Source organism: Mirounga leonina, unplaced genomic scaffold (genome assembly GCF_011800145.1).
Source record: "Mirounga leonina isolate KUSES-001 unplaced genomic scaffold, KU_Mleo_1.0 Mir_127, whole genome shotgun sequence".
NCBI lineage: Eukaryota > Metazoa > Chordata > Mammalia > Carnivora > Phocidae > Mirounga > Mirounga leonina.
In genome coordinates this window covers 66,491,739-66,507,322 of record NW_023270316.1, presented here as the reverse complement: position 1 = coordinate 66,507,322, position 15,584 = coordinate 66,491,739, and the positions used below count along the sequence as shown (strand labels likewise).

Here is a 15,584-nt window from a genome sequence, read left to right as displayed (position 1 = left end):
GTTAATAATTTCTGTATGTAATTTAGTCATTTAAAAATGAAAACATATTTTGAAGTTTAGACCTAGTAGACCACAAAAGACATGAAAATAAGACCATTAACTAATAAAGTGATAACTAATAAATAAATCTTACAATTTGAGTAATTCAAAATGATGAATTTCTTTGAGAATGCATCTATAGATATTATAGAATTCTAATATTTTTGAAAATTTATTTAGAACATTTGATAGACCTAAGCAATGGCCAGATCTTCCATTCCATTATAGACACTTGTATTAACTGAGATTTAAAAGAGTTCTTATGTAAAGTTTTTTTTTTTTGCTTTTTAATATGAACTATTGTGTTGTAATCACAGATTTTTAATTCATGCTATGAAATAATGCTGTATATCAATGAAGTGCTAGGAAATAAGGAATCTGTATTTAAGAAATCCAAGTAATGAATTATTTCTTTAGACCACAGATACTGAATTGGCATAATGTAAATCAACAATTGAAAACAAATTTTTGTCTATTTTCAAGCTCATTTTAGAGAGAATGGTTTTAACACTATTTTGCTTTTAAATGGAAGGAAGAAAGGTTGTTACATTTTATACTCCATTTAGAATGGAGTTTAGTTATATAGTGCTTGCAGTAGTCACCTATCATTTTTATTATCCATCTTGTGCTCAAGAAGTGTTTTAAGAGTTGTGTTGTTTTTGGTTTTTTTTATCAGTGTTTCCTGCTGACATTTCCATTTTAATGTGAGCAGGAATCTGTTTAGGTAGACTGATGGGCATAAACAATATCAAAATGGAACATTAAATAGGAGTAGATACCTGTAATATATGCTTATGTTGTAGTTGAATTTATCATTTGGTAAAGAAGTAAGGTTAATCAATATGGCTAGTGTGCCCATTTTCAGAAAATTTAAGCAGTAGTACTTTTTATTTATAAAGCACTTCTTACTTTTCTCTGCCCCTTGTGGCACTGAGAAAATGAGGCCTAGTTATAATGAACCAAAATAATTAAAATGTTATATAATACAGAATGAAAACTAAAATAAGAAATGTTGCTGTTGCTTATAAAATACAAAGTTACACATCTCCAGAAATACTACTTTGTGACATTCCCTTTGAAAGCATGAAATTGTATTTTATCATAGACAATATTTTAGTGAAAGTATAGTTGTACCTAACTAGAATGTTACTGATGCTTCTTATTGCTAGTGTCTTATAGGTCACAAATTAATATCTTTAGAGGAATTAGTGATTTTCTTGATTATTTTTACCCTAGATTTTTATTGTATGTATGAGATACCTAGTGACTTAGTTTATTCTGAAATGGGTAAGAAATCATTATGTGTTCTCATTTAACAGTTGTCTCATTTTGATGCCGATTGGAAGTGCCATATATCTTTACTATTACTCATCACGCATTTATACTAAAGAGAAGTTAAAGCATATCTTTTAATAAATGAGAGTGAAGATTTTAGGAAAGTATCTATTTTATATCTTTATTAATAAAATAAGACAAAAGTAGTAAAATATAGATGTGTAATTATTCCTAAATATCTTTATGAAATGATCTTAAGTTTGGAATATAGTTTTGTAAGTGAGACATTTAAATTTATCCTTCATTTTAAAAATGGACTTTTCCTTTATTCAAGGATAATTCATAGGTAAACTAATTAAATTTAACAACCAGTTCTTTTGATATGTGGAATCAGTTTATAATTTATAATTTATTTTGTTTAGAAAATATACTAGATATGCTGAACTACTGTTTACCTGTAGCATGTATGTATATGTATTATATTTCCAAATTTTAAACAAGACTTAAATCTTCTACTTTTTTAAAGACGGAATTGGAAAATATTGAAGTGACACAAGGCATGTCAGCTGAGACAGCAGTAACTTTCCTCAGCCGATTGATGGCTATGGTTGATGTACTTGTATTTGCCAGCTCTCTAAATTTTAGTGAGATTGAAGCTGAAAAAAACATGTCTTCTGGAGGTTTAATGAGACAGTGCCTAAGGTTAGGTAAGTCTGTTAAGAATAATGGTGCATGTTAAATAATTACCTACAGTTTAGTTTTTTGATGCTCTGTGGTACGTAAAGTATTGATGATACAAGTTAATGATTATGTTGTATAGAGATTACATTGTAATTCTTGAGAATTACTAAATTAAAAAAAATGTGCTATCATCACATTGGAGATTTCATGAAATTGATCATCTTTAATGGATTATAATTTGAAATGAAGTCAAATATATTTTGAATTATTTCAAAATCAATAGGACTGTAACATTTTTCATTGACATGATTTTAATGTAAATCCCCTTAGGACTCCTGTTTTGGTAAACGCATATAGAAGATAGTTGTCCTGACCCACAAATATGTTGGAAGACCAGTGACATAGTTTTTATACACAGAATGCCAAAGGATAAAACTGACTATTCCAATGTCATTGTTTCTCAGAGTAAGCAGTTAACACTAACAAACGTTACTTTACTATACTGTTCATTTACAACCCTGTGTTGCAAAGAAAAGTTAGCATTGAAAACTCTTAGTAAATTTAGTCCATCTCTTTACATCCATTCTTACATATCCTACCTTTCTTAAAGGGGAAATTTACTTATACTACTTAGACTTTACAAGGGACCAGCAAGCAATCGTTTTTATACTTGCCTTAGAGCATGAGTAGGACACAAGAAAGTAAGGCATTACATAGGAAGAAGTTTCTGACGTGTACTCTTTTTAACCATAATTTTAAAAATTATATAAAAATCTACACGTGTATAGTTTCAGGGGATAAATTGTTCTGATCCAAGGCAGGAATAATAACTTGCTTTAAGAATGATGGAATGAAACCTACTTTTTTCCTTTTGTATTTCTTAAAGATGGGCAGGTTAAGTGGAATCATTTCATAATCATTCTAATGGAGAAATTGACCACATTAACATCTCTCTGACAATCAACAGGTGTGGCATAATTTACTGTGGCCGCTATGGACATATCCATTGATAATTAACAATAGCTGACAGAGTTAACTCTGGGACAGAGAAATTTTTTTAAGTACCTCAGTATCTTAAAACCAGCATTTATTTGGTTATTCTGAGCTTTTATTTCTGAATATATTTCAAAGTTATACTGCTAATTTCATTTTTATCCCAGTATTTCCTAGCCAATTTGTTTTTTTGTCATCTACAGGAAAGTTTTATAAGTGAATAATAACAAAGCAATTATATATCAATATGTGCTGTCTACTGTTCTAAGCACTTTATAAATATATTAATGCAATTAACTCTCAGCAGTCCTGTAAGGAGGTTACTATGTTTATATTCATTTTACTTATGAGGAAACTGAGGCACACAGAGTTTAAGCCGCTGGCCCAAGATCACATAGTTCATACGGGGCAGAGCCAGGAGCAAAATTCAGGTGGTCAGATTCCAGAATCTGTACTGTTTATTACTATATGACTTTTTAAAATAAGTAAATAAGTGAAAAGCTTGTACGTGTGGAATGCTTATTGACAGGGCTGTAGACTTTCCCACCACACAGAAAGGTGGGTGTTGGGACTCAGACTGTCTGCACTGCGGTGCTCTGTCACTTCCTGAAATGGGGAGCTGTGCTCAGTTAGTCACCAAGTAGTCATGTTACTGAAGAAGTCTTGTCAATCAGAACAGCTTATCAAATGTGAATATGAAGTTTCAAAAGTTTTTATTGATCTGTGAAATTCAGGATTTTAAACGATGGAGGGGGGATATATTAGGAAGGGATATATTGGGAGCTTCAGTAATATTCTGTTCCTGCAGCTGATTGGTAGTATATGGGTGTGTTGTTTTTATTTTTTAACTACACATGTTTTATATGTACTTTTCATTACTGTATTTCATAATTTTTAAAAATATTTGTTCTAGTTGGTTTTAGGAATAATGAATGGAGAAAAGGGAAAGAAAAAAAAAGCTAGCAACTCTTTTCAACATATCAGAGTCAAGAACTTATATTAATAATATGCTTTTGGTTTTTAAATAGTTTGTTGTGTTGCTGTGAGAAACTGTTTAGAATGTCGGCAGAGACAGAGAGACAGGGGGAGCAAATCTTCCCATGGCAGCAGTAAACCTCAGGAAGCTCCCCAAAGTGTGACCGCCACAGCATCTTCAAAGGTAATTAAACATTTTCTATGTTAAATATAATGTACCTTAAAATTTGTTTTTTTAAGTCTGAGAAAAAAGTAACATGGTATTGTGTAAAGAAAGAGAAAGGATTTGGTAATCAGACCGCTGTAGGCTTCTTCGGTGCTGGCTTTTCTTCTTCATAATTGTATTACCAAGATTATTTAACCTGAGACTTGCATTCTTTGTTTATTCAATGAAGGTACTAATAATTCTACTTCATAGGATTTTTGTAAGGATATCAGTACACATTGCTCTGAAAGTTCTTAGTTATTACTGTTTTTCATAGTTAAATATTTTCACAGAGCTCAATATATGAATTATACTTTTTAAGTGGATATGTTTTTGGTGATAGATACTCCCATAATATTATTGAATGCCCAGGAAATGAATGAATAGTGTATTTTGGAATATACCAGTAAATCTCATTTTAAATTAGCTCTTTATCACATGTTTAACTGACCCTTTGCATCACATCAAAGTTTTATTAACATGACTTTTATAGTCCTGCATGACTGACCCTGGCTTACTTCTCCAACAGCAGCTTTATCCTCTTACCCCCTTGCTTTTGCCATTTTAGTCACATGATAGACTTTAGTTCATCAGAGAATCTTTTTTTTTTTTTTTTTTTTGTCTTCAGACTTTTTCATAGGTTCCCTTTGCTTGAAGGGTCCATCCTTAACTTTTCATCCAGTTAAAATCCATTTGACTCTTGGCTTCAGCTTAAGTGCTACTCTTTGGGGAAAATGTTTTCAGATACCCTTACTGCCACCCCAGTCTAGGGTAGTTTCCTCTATTTGATATTTTCATAAGACCCTGTATGTCTCATATCACACACTACACTTGTAACTAGATGTTTGATATTGACAAACCTTTTTTCTGCTCAGTAAGTGAAGACTTGAAATAGAAGTTTAATTCATTTAAGTAGTTCTATGGCTTCAAACTTCTGTAACTTTCAAACAGAACAACCATATATTTAATATATATTGTAGCCTCTTTTTCAATTCTGTCAGAAAACATTCCTATAATAATCAGACCATATTTTATTGCTAACAAGTCTCCAAAGTGTTCTCCATTGCTTAGAAAATTAAATATGAACACATCAGCAAGAATGCCTCATGTTATTTGTGTAGGCATAGTAGACTGTAAGTTACTTGAAGGTATGTACATATCTTATCCATCTTTGTAATTCCAGAGCCTGTATATATAACACTGGCAGTACTCTGTCCAAAGAGCAGTAACTCTAGAATCAAACAGGTCTGAGTTTGTATGCTGGCTCTACCCCGTAACTAGTTTTGTGACCCAAGACAAATTAGTCTCCTGTGCCTCAGTTTTCCAGGCTTTAAAATAGATACAAATCTTAATTTACAAGGTGTTTCTATGAACTAAATGAAAAGCAGTAATTAAAGTTCTTAGTTAATTCCTGACACACAGTGAACTTTCAATTAATAGTAATTCCCTTCCTCTCTCTAGCAGGTCTATATACTCATGAAATGAATAAATAAATTAGTATTTTTGAGAGCTTTGATCTTAAAGTGTCTGCAATGAATTCACTAGATAATAGGGAACTTTTCAAGACTGTCAAACTAACTATTACTCTGATTGCAGAACATGGAGAGAAAAGTCCAATGTGAAGGAATTTTGTAGTAATTTAGTTGAGCTAGGCACTGTCTCTTTAGCAAGAACCTTGGCAATGAAAAATGGTTAATAAGCTATAGATGCAGAAATATTAGGGGAAAAGTGGACTTGGTAAGAAAACACATTTTAAGAAAGCGAGTCAGTGGACCTGGCGAGGGAGAGTTTTTTTTTTCTACTTGTGTTTATGCATTTTTATGTGATTTTAGTAAGTGAACCATAGATAATTTTGATGAATACTAATCTGTGTAGACTTGCCTGAGTCATACATCTTCATTGGACCTCACTTTCTATACTTTGTAAAAAAGAGCTTTACCCATAAAAAAGTCTTTATAAAGATCAAATTCAATTGTGGATATGGAAATACTTTATAAAATGTAAAATGATATATGTAAGTTCAAATATTTATAAATTTCTTCATCTGTGCTGTAAATTGTGTCCTTTTCATCTCTGCTGTAAACAGTGTGTTATTTTCTTTAATCATCCTGTGATAAATATTATTAGCTTATTATTTAGATGATATAGCTGAGGTCCAGAGAGGCTAATATCTCACCTAAGGTCATATCCTGGTAAGTCGTGGAATTATAATGGAAACCAAATAACTAAGCCGTATTCTTTTCACTATCCTGTGCTGCAGAGGAATCGAACATCTTAATTTAAGAGTGAAATATCATAATTGAAGTGTATAGAAGATTAGAAGGAAGTTTATTTATTTTTAATTAGAGTAACAAGTTATTCTATTTGCAGGAATTGTATTTGGTACTCTGTGTATATGACCTAATTAATCCACACAATCCTTAAAATGTTGTATAAGTGATAAAGTACTAGACTGAATTTCAAGGAACCTTGTTCTCTCACTAGTTTGCTATGTGAGACATTAACTTAAAATTTGTAAGGTTTTGTATCTTCAACTTTAAAAAGGATTTTTGGTCGTTATGATCTTTAATGTCTTTCAGCTTTAATATTAAGGCTATGACTGCATTTTTTTTTGTTTACCTTTTTTAGGTTTTTGTAGGTCATAACATATTTATGCATATAACATCTCATGCAATGTAATGTAGTAATCTCGTATGTTATAAAAGCATGATGGACAAATGAACCCAATGACTCAAAGAGATTTATTAAGTAGAGATTGGGAAAGTGAGGCTCAGAAAATTTTAGTAACAAGTCCAAGGTTACACAGCAGAGTTTGAGCTCAAATCCTCTGAAGTCCAAGATCAGTCTCTTTTCCGTGTCAGTCTTACTACTTTTCTGAGTCTATTGTGGTAGCTGTGGTGATGAAGAACAAGAACACTACGAGTAGGTGAAACTGTGACAGTAGCAGAGAGGAGAACAGAAGAAGTGTCTTGTCATAGAGTGCTCTTGTCAATAAATGTTACTCAGTGATGGGGAGGTAATGCCTAAAGATACTAGAAATTACTCTCCTATATTAGTTTCTGTATTATGCTATTTTCTCTTTAACAATTCTCTTTCTTTTTTAAGACTCCATTAGAAAGTGTTCCAGGTAACCTTTCTCCTATTAAAGATCCTGATAGACTTCTTCAGGATGTTGATATTAATCGCCTTCGTGCTGTCGTCTTTCGGGATGTGGTAAGTTATATACCTGCTTGATTTCCCAGGAAAAAAAATCTTCCACTATCATTTGTGTAAAAAAGTTTAAATTTTATAAGAAAGCTGCAAGTACAACTAAATGTCCTAATGTCAAGAATTGTAGGTTTAGGACATACTTCTGATTATAGGATGATTGAGCCTTTGCTTTCTCTGAAAGCTTATTGATACGTCATTTTTTTAGGTGATGTAAAATTTTGATTTAGTTTGTGTGTATGCTAAGACTGGGGATAACCTTGAAAAATTATGATTCACTTTGTGTTGAATCACCTACTTTTCTCTTTTGTATTCCTTGCTCCATTTCTAGGTACTATGTTGTTATTATCAACGTTCCTTGTACTATGGATAAAAGGAATTAATTCACTAAGGTGTTACTGGCAATTACTTTTTTGAGGGGCAGCAATTACTTTTGAAAGAAGATCTGCGTTTTAAAAATGATAGGTATTTATGAGAAGTTGAGTTACAAAAGTAGCTTTGTAAAGCTTAAGGAAAAGATAGCTTATGGAGATGGTTTCTTGGAACACCCCAGTTATATGATCACTTATTCAAGTAAAGATAAGATTGGCCTTTTCACAAATCACGTAGAAACATATATAGTATTTTACAGCAGATTCAATATTGACATTACTCCTTAACATAGTTATTGTTTTCCAGCCACTTTGGAGTCTGTTTTTCTTATTTTAATTGATGATTTATGAAACACAGAAGAAAATTTATTTATTTATTTTAAGTAGGCTCCACACCCAGTGTGGGGCTTGAACTCAGGACTCTGAGATGAAGAGTAAGAAAGTCTGTATTTTAAATTTATATTTAACAATAAATTGGATGAGTACTTTGTACTTTAGAAAGTGGTTAAAACGTATATAAGTCACACAGCATAATACTGCATGGTAGGAATCTGCAACAGAAAAATTGTCACTCTCTTTAATATGTATCAGTTCTTATAAATTAGTAGAAAAATTACAAACATAGCAACAGAAAATTAGATAGTGGATATTAAATATAAAAGATAAGGTAACAAATACATGATGAAGTCAGTATCACCAGTAGTCAAAGGAATGCAAATTAAAATAAGTGAGATATTTTTAGTATTAGATAAATAAAAATTTTAAATAATACCCAGCATTGCAAGGGTGCATTGAAACATGCTCTGTTATATATCACTGGTAGATGTTTAAATTGGATAAACTTCCTGAATAGTTCTTTTGCATTATGTGTTAAAACTCTTACAAATATCGACGCCCTGTGACCCAGTGGTTCTACCCAGAAGTTATCTGACTTCATGTGCTCATCAAAGATGCCTACAGGAAAATTGGCAATGTTACAAATACCTAACAGTAGAGTTTCAGCTTAATAGATTATAGTATATTCATTCAGTGGGACACTACGCAGCCATTAAAATCGTATTTTTGAGGGAAATTTTGTGACATAGAAAAATGGTCATTATATATTTTAAGGGAAAGCAGCAGTATACAAAAGTACTTATATTACACAAATCTACATTTTTATGTTGAGCGTATGTACACGTACATGTGTACCTTTAAAAAAAAAAAGACTAGAAAAAATATACCAAGGGCTATTAATGATTATCTCTAGGTAAACAGTTTTTATTTTATACTTTAGTCTTTTATACTTTTTTGTGTTTTCAAATGTTCTGTAATAAACCCATATTTCTTTTGTAATTAATAAATAATAAAATAGTTTTTAAAAAAATGGAGATAAAATGCATGATAGTATAAAAATCATGATGTAAGAGTCTTATAATAATCTGGACTCTAATCCAGTTGTGGAAAAAAAAATCACTAACAGGTTCATCATTTAGAAGTTAGAATTACTCATCCTGAAAAAATGTGCTATGGAAAGAATGTTTTTCAAATGAAAAATGTTTAAAACATGGAGCATATCCTCATCTCCAAGAGGCACACTCAGACCTAACATAGAAGAGGTTTATGTTAAGTGTGACATTATGTTTACATTGTTAGTAAATTCTGCATTAGGTTATTATGGTAGATTATGATAATTTTTTCTAAGACTCCTAGATGTTAAATATGTTGGATAACCCAGCAGTGGTGCCTAGCTTTCTTCCCGAAGGATGGGAATTAAGTATTCCCAGATGTACCTTCCAAACATCATTAAGGTAATACAACTTGTGTTTGTTGAGTTTATAATGTGTTTCAGACACTTAATATGTATTATCATAAGCTTCCATTTAAGGGTTAAGAGAAATTTAAGACTCAGAAATTTTAAGATTCCCCCAGGTAATATGAGGTGGTGAGAACCTTAAGGTAGACCTCTCCAAAGTATTCTCTTTTTCATCAGCATATTTCATAGATTCTAAGATACTGTTTTCACTTTTATTTTATATTTATTTATTTATTTATTTTTAAGTTTTTATTTAAATTCCAGTTAGTTAACATACAGTGTAATAATTAGTTTTAGGTGTACAATGTAGTGATTCAACACTTCTGTACACCACTTGGTGCTCTTAACAAGCGCATTCCTCCCATCACCTGATGGAAGTGTTTGACAGTTGATATATTTTAGAATCAATTGTAGATATCATGCTAAGAATTATACTTGACTTTTGAAATTTTTGTGAATCAGTAGTCATTTTTAATTGCCTTAATTTCACAAACAAAGGAGATTAAAAATTAGGTTTTTAAGGAAAACTATATGTACATTGTATACATATATATATACAATATGCAATAAATGTATCTTGATCTTGCTTTTTTTCTCTTATGAAGACATTGCTGGTTTAAACTCACATGAACTGTTTAAATCTAGGCAAAAGCGTTGTGTGACAAAATTTGCTATGTGGTAAGAAATAAAATTAGACTTTAAAAATCAACACTTGGGGTGCCTGGGTGGCTCAGTCGTTAAGCGCCTGCCTTCGGCTCAGGTCATGATTCCAGGGTCCTGGGATCGAGCCCCGCATCAGGCTCCCTGCTCGGCGGGAAGCCTGCTTCTCCCTCTCCCACTCCCCCTGCTTGTCCCCCTCCCACTTCCCTCTCTAGCTGTCTCTCTCTCTGTCAAATAAATAAATAAAATCTTAAAAAAAAAAAATCAACCCTGTTTTCAGTGTTCCCAATAAACTAAAATTTGAAAACAAATTCAGTATTCTTCTATACTAGGTCCTTTATATACAAAATTATATAAACTGAAGTAATTTTAATCCTTAAAAGTTGATATAGAAGGTTTTTAACATCCTGGTTGAAGCATTAAAATTTTTAAAGGATTTCAGAGTTAATTATATTACTGATTCAAGATTGAATAGTGGAGGGACCCATTTCTGAAGCAGATGGGGGAAACATAAGAGTTTATGTCTTCATAATAATAAAATATGTAGGCAAGACAATTAATTTGTATAAAAATTTACTTGTTCTCCAGATGTTGTGCTTCATTTTTAAAGATAGAACTCTTTGGGAATAAGCAGCACAATTGGTTTGCAGATCTGGATTTGAAAAGAAAAGGCAACTGTTTTCATGCCATATATATGGGAGACGTTAGCTTGGCTAGGACACTTCACAATATCTGTTGTTTGCAACTCTGCAACTTTGTAGTTAACATGCATTCATTCCACACATGCTTTTTAATTGCCTGGCACTGAGTTTCCAGTGGTGGAAATGTAAATGTTGTAGAATATCACAGTCCATCACAGCTTGAGCTATGTTTGAATTCATTCCTGGTCAGTATCTTTGTTGATAGGATTGCACTTCATTTTCCTTTATAATAACTATTTAAGTATTTGATTGTGTCCCCTCTCTATATATTTATTCCATCAGCATTATAGTGCACAGAGTATGTATTTCCAACACTTTTAAGAAACTGTATCTCTAGGAAAGCTGCCTGTCACCCTCAGAGTATGAGATACTAAGTTTATAATATTTCAGAACAAATTTAATCTGTTTTGGTAGTTTTCTGTATTAGCTGTACTAATCCCATTTCATAGTATTAAATTATTAGTAAATATTTCTTGTTTGCTTTCTTTTCTGACAAATGCACATACATTCTGAATCTTGTTTGCATTTTGCTTAAATGAAGTAAAAATAAAAAGTGCCTTGAATGGAGTTGCTAGACTTTAATGCATGTCTGCTTTCCTTATTCATATCATACATTTTTTTTACCTATTATCTGTGGGCCACAGTAATTACTTGCAGTTTTGGTTTGAAGTGTCACCTTTACCTAGCTTAGAAAAGGGCTTTATAACCATTTACATTTGATTCCTTCGATACAGGCTAATTTGAAAGTGGTATTAGAGGTTATAAGTTTGCCTCCTTATCAGTTTTTCCCTACAATATAGTTATCTAGGCTTTCAAGGTTACATGCAGCTCTTTATATTTTACAAAGCATACTTACAGAGTTATCTTTTCTACTAGACTGCATCCTGCTTTTTTTTAAGATTTACTTATTTATTAGAGAAAGAGAGAGAGAGAGAGAAAGGGTGTGGCCGGGGCAAAGGAAGAGGGACAGAGAGAATCTCAAGCAGACTCCCCTATGAGGGTGGAGCCCGCGACCCTGAGACCATGACTGAGCTGAAATTAATAGTCTGATGCTCAACCAGCTGAGCCACCCAGGTGCCCCTGCAGTCTGCTTTTTTGAAACGATTCTCTCTGTATCCTAACTTCACCAATTGTTTTCATACCTTTTACCAATTTGTTGCACTGGGAAAACTTCCATTTTTGTCATTGAGCTTTTGAAGTTCAGAGCCTCAAATATTGGCAGTGTTTTAGAGGTCATTTTTCCAGGGTGGAAGAGTGGGACTGTTACTTATTTTTATTTATTTATGCAGTCAGAGGTTGCATTGACTTTCCTTAAGCTACCATATCATACTTCTAGCTCATATTGAGTTTGTATAAAGTTCAATTTTCTGTTCCCCCATTGTTTATGTTTCCCCTATTTTGTAGTCATATAGTCTCTTAAGGTAGTAATATGTTAGAATTGTACATGTATCTCAATTATAATTTTATTCTATTTTTTTTAATTATAACATTTGGAACTATTGATTTTTATTCAGATATTATTCTTTCATCCTTATGCTTTCTGTGTATTTTATAAATACACATATTCTGTAGTTATGGAAGTAATGGATAGTAATGGTGAAGAGGACAAAGAATAAAATTTTGTGGCATGAATGCAAAATTTTAACATTCTCATTTTTTGAAATTAAATTTCAACCTATAACTCATGATACATTTCTGGAGTTTTGTATTTATACTTAAATGATACTAATTAAATAACAATGTATACTTAGAAGTTTTAATAAAAGTTAAATGTCATATTTTGCCTCCATAAAGAAAATGAAATAGTAGTTTCTTATTCTCTGATAACTTCAAAAATTTGAATGTCAGAACTGCCTTTTCATTTTACACAGGATGATAGCAAGCAGGCACAGTTCTTAGCTCTAGCTGTTGTTTACTTCATTTCGGTTCTGATGGTTTCCAAGTATCGTGACATATTAGAACCCCAGCGAGAGACTGCAAGAACTGGAAGCCAACCAGGTAGAAACATCAGACAAGAAATAAATTCGCCAACAAGTACAGGTACTATTTTTTTTAATTATTTGAATTTTTGTCATCATTTATCTCCTTTTTATTTCCTTTTTCATCCCATCCAGTTTTAAACTAGTCCTATTCATTATCATCTTAAATATTTATAAGTAGTTGGTATATAAATGCCAATTTAATACTCTTTAATTCCATAAAAATGTGTAAATTTCCATGATATTTGCTATATTCTCATTTTATCAGTGCAGTTTGGGTTTAATGTTTTCCATATGTTAATATAAATCATTTACTATTTAATATGCAAATAACTGATATATTTTAAATGTATTACTTTTTAACTTTTATGAACATGAAAGTAGATTCTTATAGAGTAATTCAAGACTAAGAATAAGCCAAAATATAGATCTTTATAGCCAAGTTCAAAGATAACTTCTTTCTTGCTTGCTTATTCTCTCTCTCGCTCTCACTCTCTGTGATTCTTTTGCAGTGTATAATTATTTAAGTATCTAAATATTCTGTCAGAGATTCATAATAAGCCAACATACATTTTAAACTTTATACCAAAGTTGCTTCAATTAAAATCAAAGACTTACAGACAACAATGAACCATCTTGGATCATATTATCTCTCTTATTTAGAGAAGATGCTCAGGTTGTGGGAGTTCTTGCATTATCAGCTTTGCCTACTCTGCTTGAAAATGATAAACACATTTTCTGGCAACTAATATTTTAATATCATGGAGTGCCTTCTATCAGTTGCATTTCCTGCCATGTGTTTATAAAATTGTTTCTTGGTTGTTTGCAATGTATCCTTGGTAATCTAGTGGTTATTTCATGTACCATTAGATTAATTTGTAGTTGAAATTGTCTTTCCTAAATAAATGCATATGATATATAAATAAAATGGATATTTTAAAAAGTGAGTAGAAATTAGTGGTCAAATCTCTGCATCTTGTTTTCCCTGAGCATATCATATCTCCTTTACCTTGCTTTTGTGGAAATATGGATTGTGTTTTAGCTATAATACTTTATTGTTGCATGCTACATTTACTTTGAACACATAAACATGATATTATTTCATTATAGTATACTTTTAACTTTATTCGTCAAATTAAACATTATCCTATCATTCCAGCTTATGTCTTTTGACCATTTAAAACATTAAGACTCTTATTATGTTAATCAACTTTTGCTTCATTTTTAATGCATTCATATCAGCTTTATATGTATAAAACAAGCAATACTTTAGTCAGCCTTCCAGTTCTAATTTTGTATGTGTATGTCTTTCTGTATGTTGCTAAAATTACTCTACTTAACAAGTGTATGATATCTCCTTTCTCTTAATACATAACCTCTTTCCTTCCCCCAGAGATGCAGTCTTTATTGCTAGTACTGTTTGCATGTTGCAGTAATATAGAGTTGTCATGGATCTCCAGTGGACCATGTTGCAGGTTGCTACATGCTGGCTCAAATTTGATTCCATGATTTTCTCTACAGTTGTGGTCATACCATCTATCCCTCATCCAAGTTTGAACCATGGATTCCTTGCCAAGTTAATTCCTGAGCAGAGCTTTGCCCACTCATTTTACAAAGGTAATATTGACCTCATCTCCTGACCTGTTTGGGTATTTGTATTTCATTAATTGTTATAAAATAAATATCCATAATGTAATTGTTTATAGACAAGTATACACCTCAGGTTTCACGGAGATATGATATGTTGTATTTTTATTTGGCTATTGAGAGTAAAATACAGTTTTTATATCTGTATTTCATTACATTTCTTTAAGTATCATCTGCAAATTATGGATACTTAATTTATATGTATAAGAATATTCACAGTGGTGGCATTCACTAGAGATTGCAGAAGAGCCACACCTTAGTAGGAGACTAAAGTAGCCCTAAAATGAAGGCTCCTCTAGACTCACAAGAAAAAAAGCTTAAAAACAAGCCTTGAAAACATCAAATTGATCTATAAGTTACTTAACTTTCTGTCAAAGTTCTACCTCTGTTTAAAGAAATACAGAAAAATTTTTCACCAAACAACATAAAATTCAATGTTAAGCATTCAATAAAAAATTATTAAACATGTAAAGAAGCAGGAAAATGTGCTATATAAGGGGGAAAAATCATTCAACAGAAACTGATTCAGAAAGGACAGTGATGGCAGAATTACCAGATAAGAACATTCAAACAGATATTATAAGTATGTTCAAAATGTTTTTCAATCTAAAAGAAATAGTGAATGTAATGAGAAAAAAAATGGAAGATTTTTTAAAAGAACCAGTTGGAATTTTAGAGATAAAAAATAAAATAGCTGATATGATGTTTCTGGGTAGGGTTGACATGGGATTACTCTCTGCAGAACAAAGGATTGTAGTAGGCCGAATTCTGTTCCCCGTACCCATTCCACCCAAGATTTTCCCATGTACACACCCTGCATGATTCCTGGGACAGTGAATATGATGGATTTTGCTCCTGTGACTCTGTTGTATTACATAGCACAGTTGCTTTTAAGAGAAAGTGATTATCCATATAGTCCTGACCTAATTACATGAGACCGTAAAGGCAGAGCGTTTTCTCTGGCTGGTTACAGAAAAAGAAGTCAGAGAGACTGACAGTGTGAAAGTGATTTTTGACTTGAAGGAAGTCCTTTATTGCTGAGATGAAGGTGACTGC

General features: G+C 31.9%; 1 protein-coding gene across 7 annotated transcripts in view; it reads left to right on the top strand.

Annotated features, from left to right (window-relative positions):
* The window catches only part of NBEA (neurobeachin), a 683,633-nt gene that overhangs the window by 236,641 nt on the left and 431,408 nt on the right, over positions 1-15,584 (top strand). For 6 of the 7 annotated variants that reach the window (XM_035003560.1, XM_035003559.1, XM_035003554.1 and 3 more), the window contains 5 exons: positions 1,841-2,021; positions 4,017-4,147; positions 7,274-7,381; positions 12,774-12,942; positions 14,403-14,498. In XM_035003560.1, coding sequence (XP_034859451.1) covers positions 1,841-2,021; positions 4,017-4,147; positions 7,274-7,381; positions 12,774-12,942; positions 14,403-14,498 — 685 coding nt within the window. The remainder of the gene's footprint in view (positions 1-1,840; positions 2,022-4,016; positions 4,148-7,273; positions 7,382-12,773; positions 12,943-14,402; positions 14,499-15,584) is intronic. The other variant, XM_035003558.1, reaches the window with a different exon arrangement.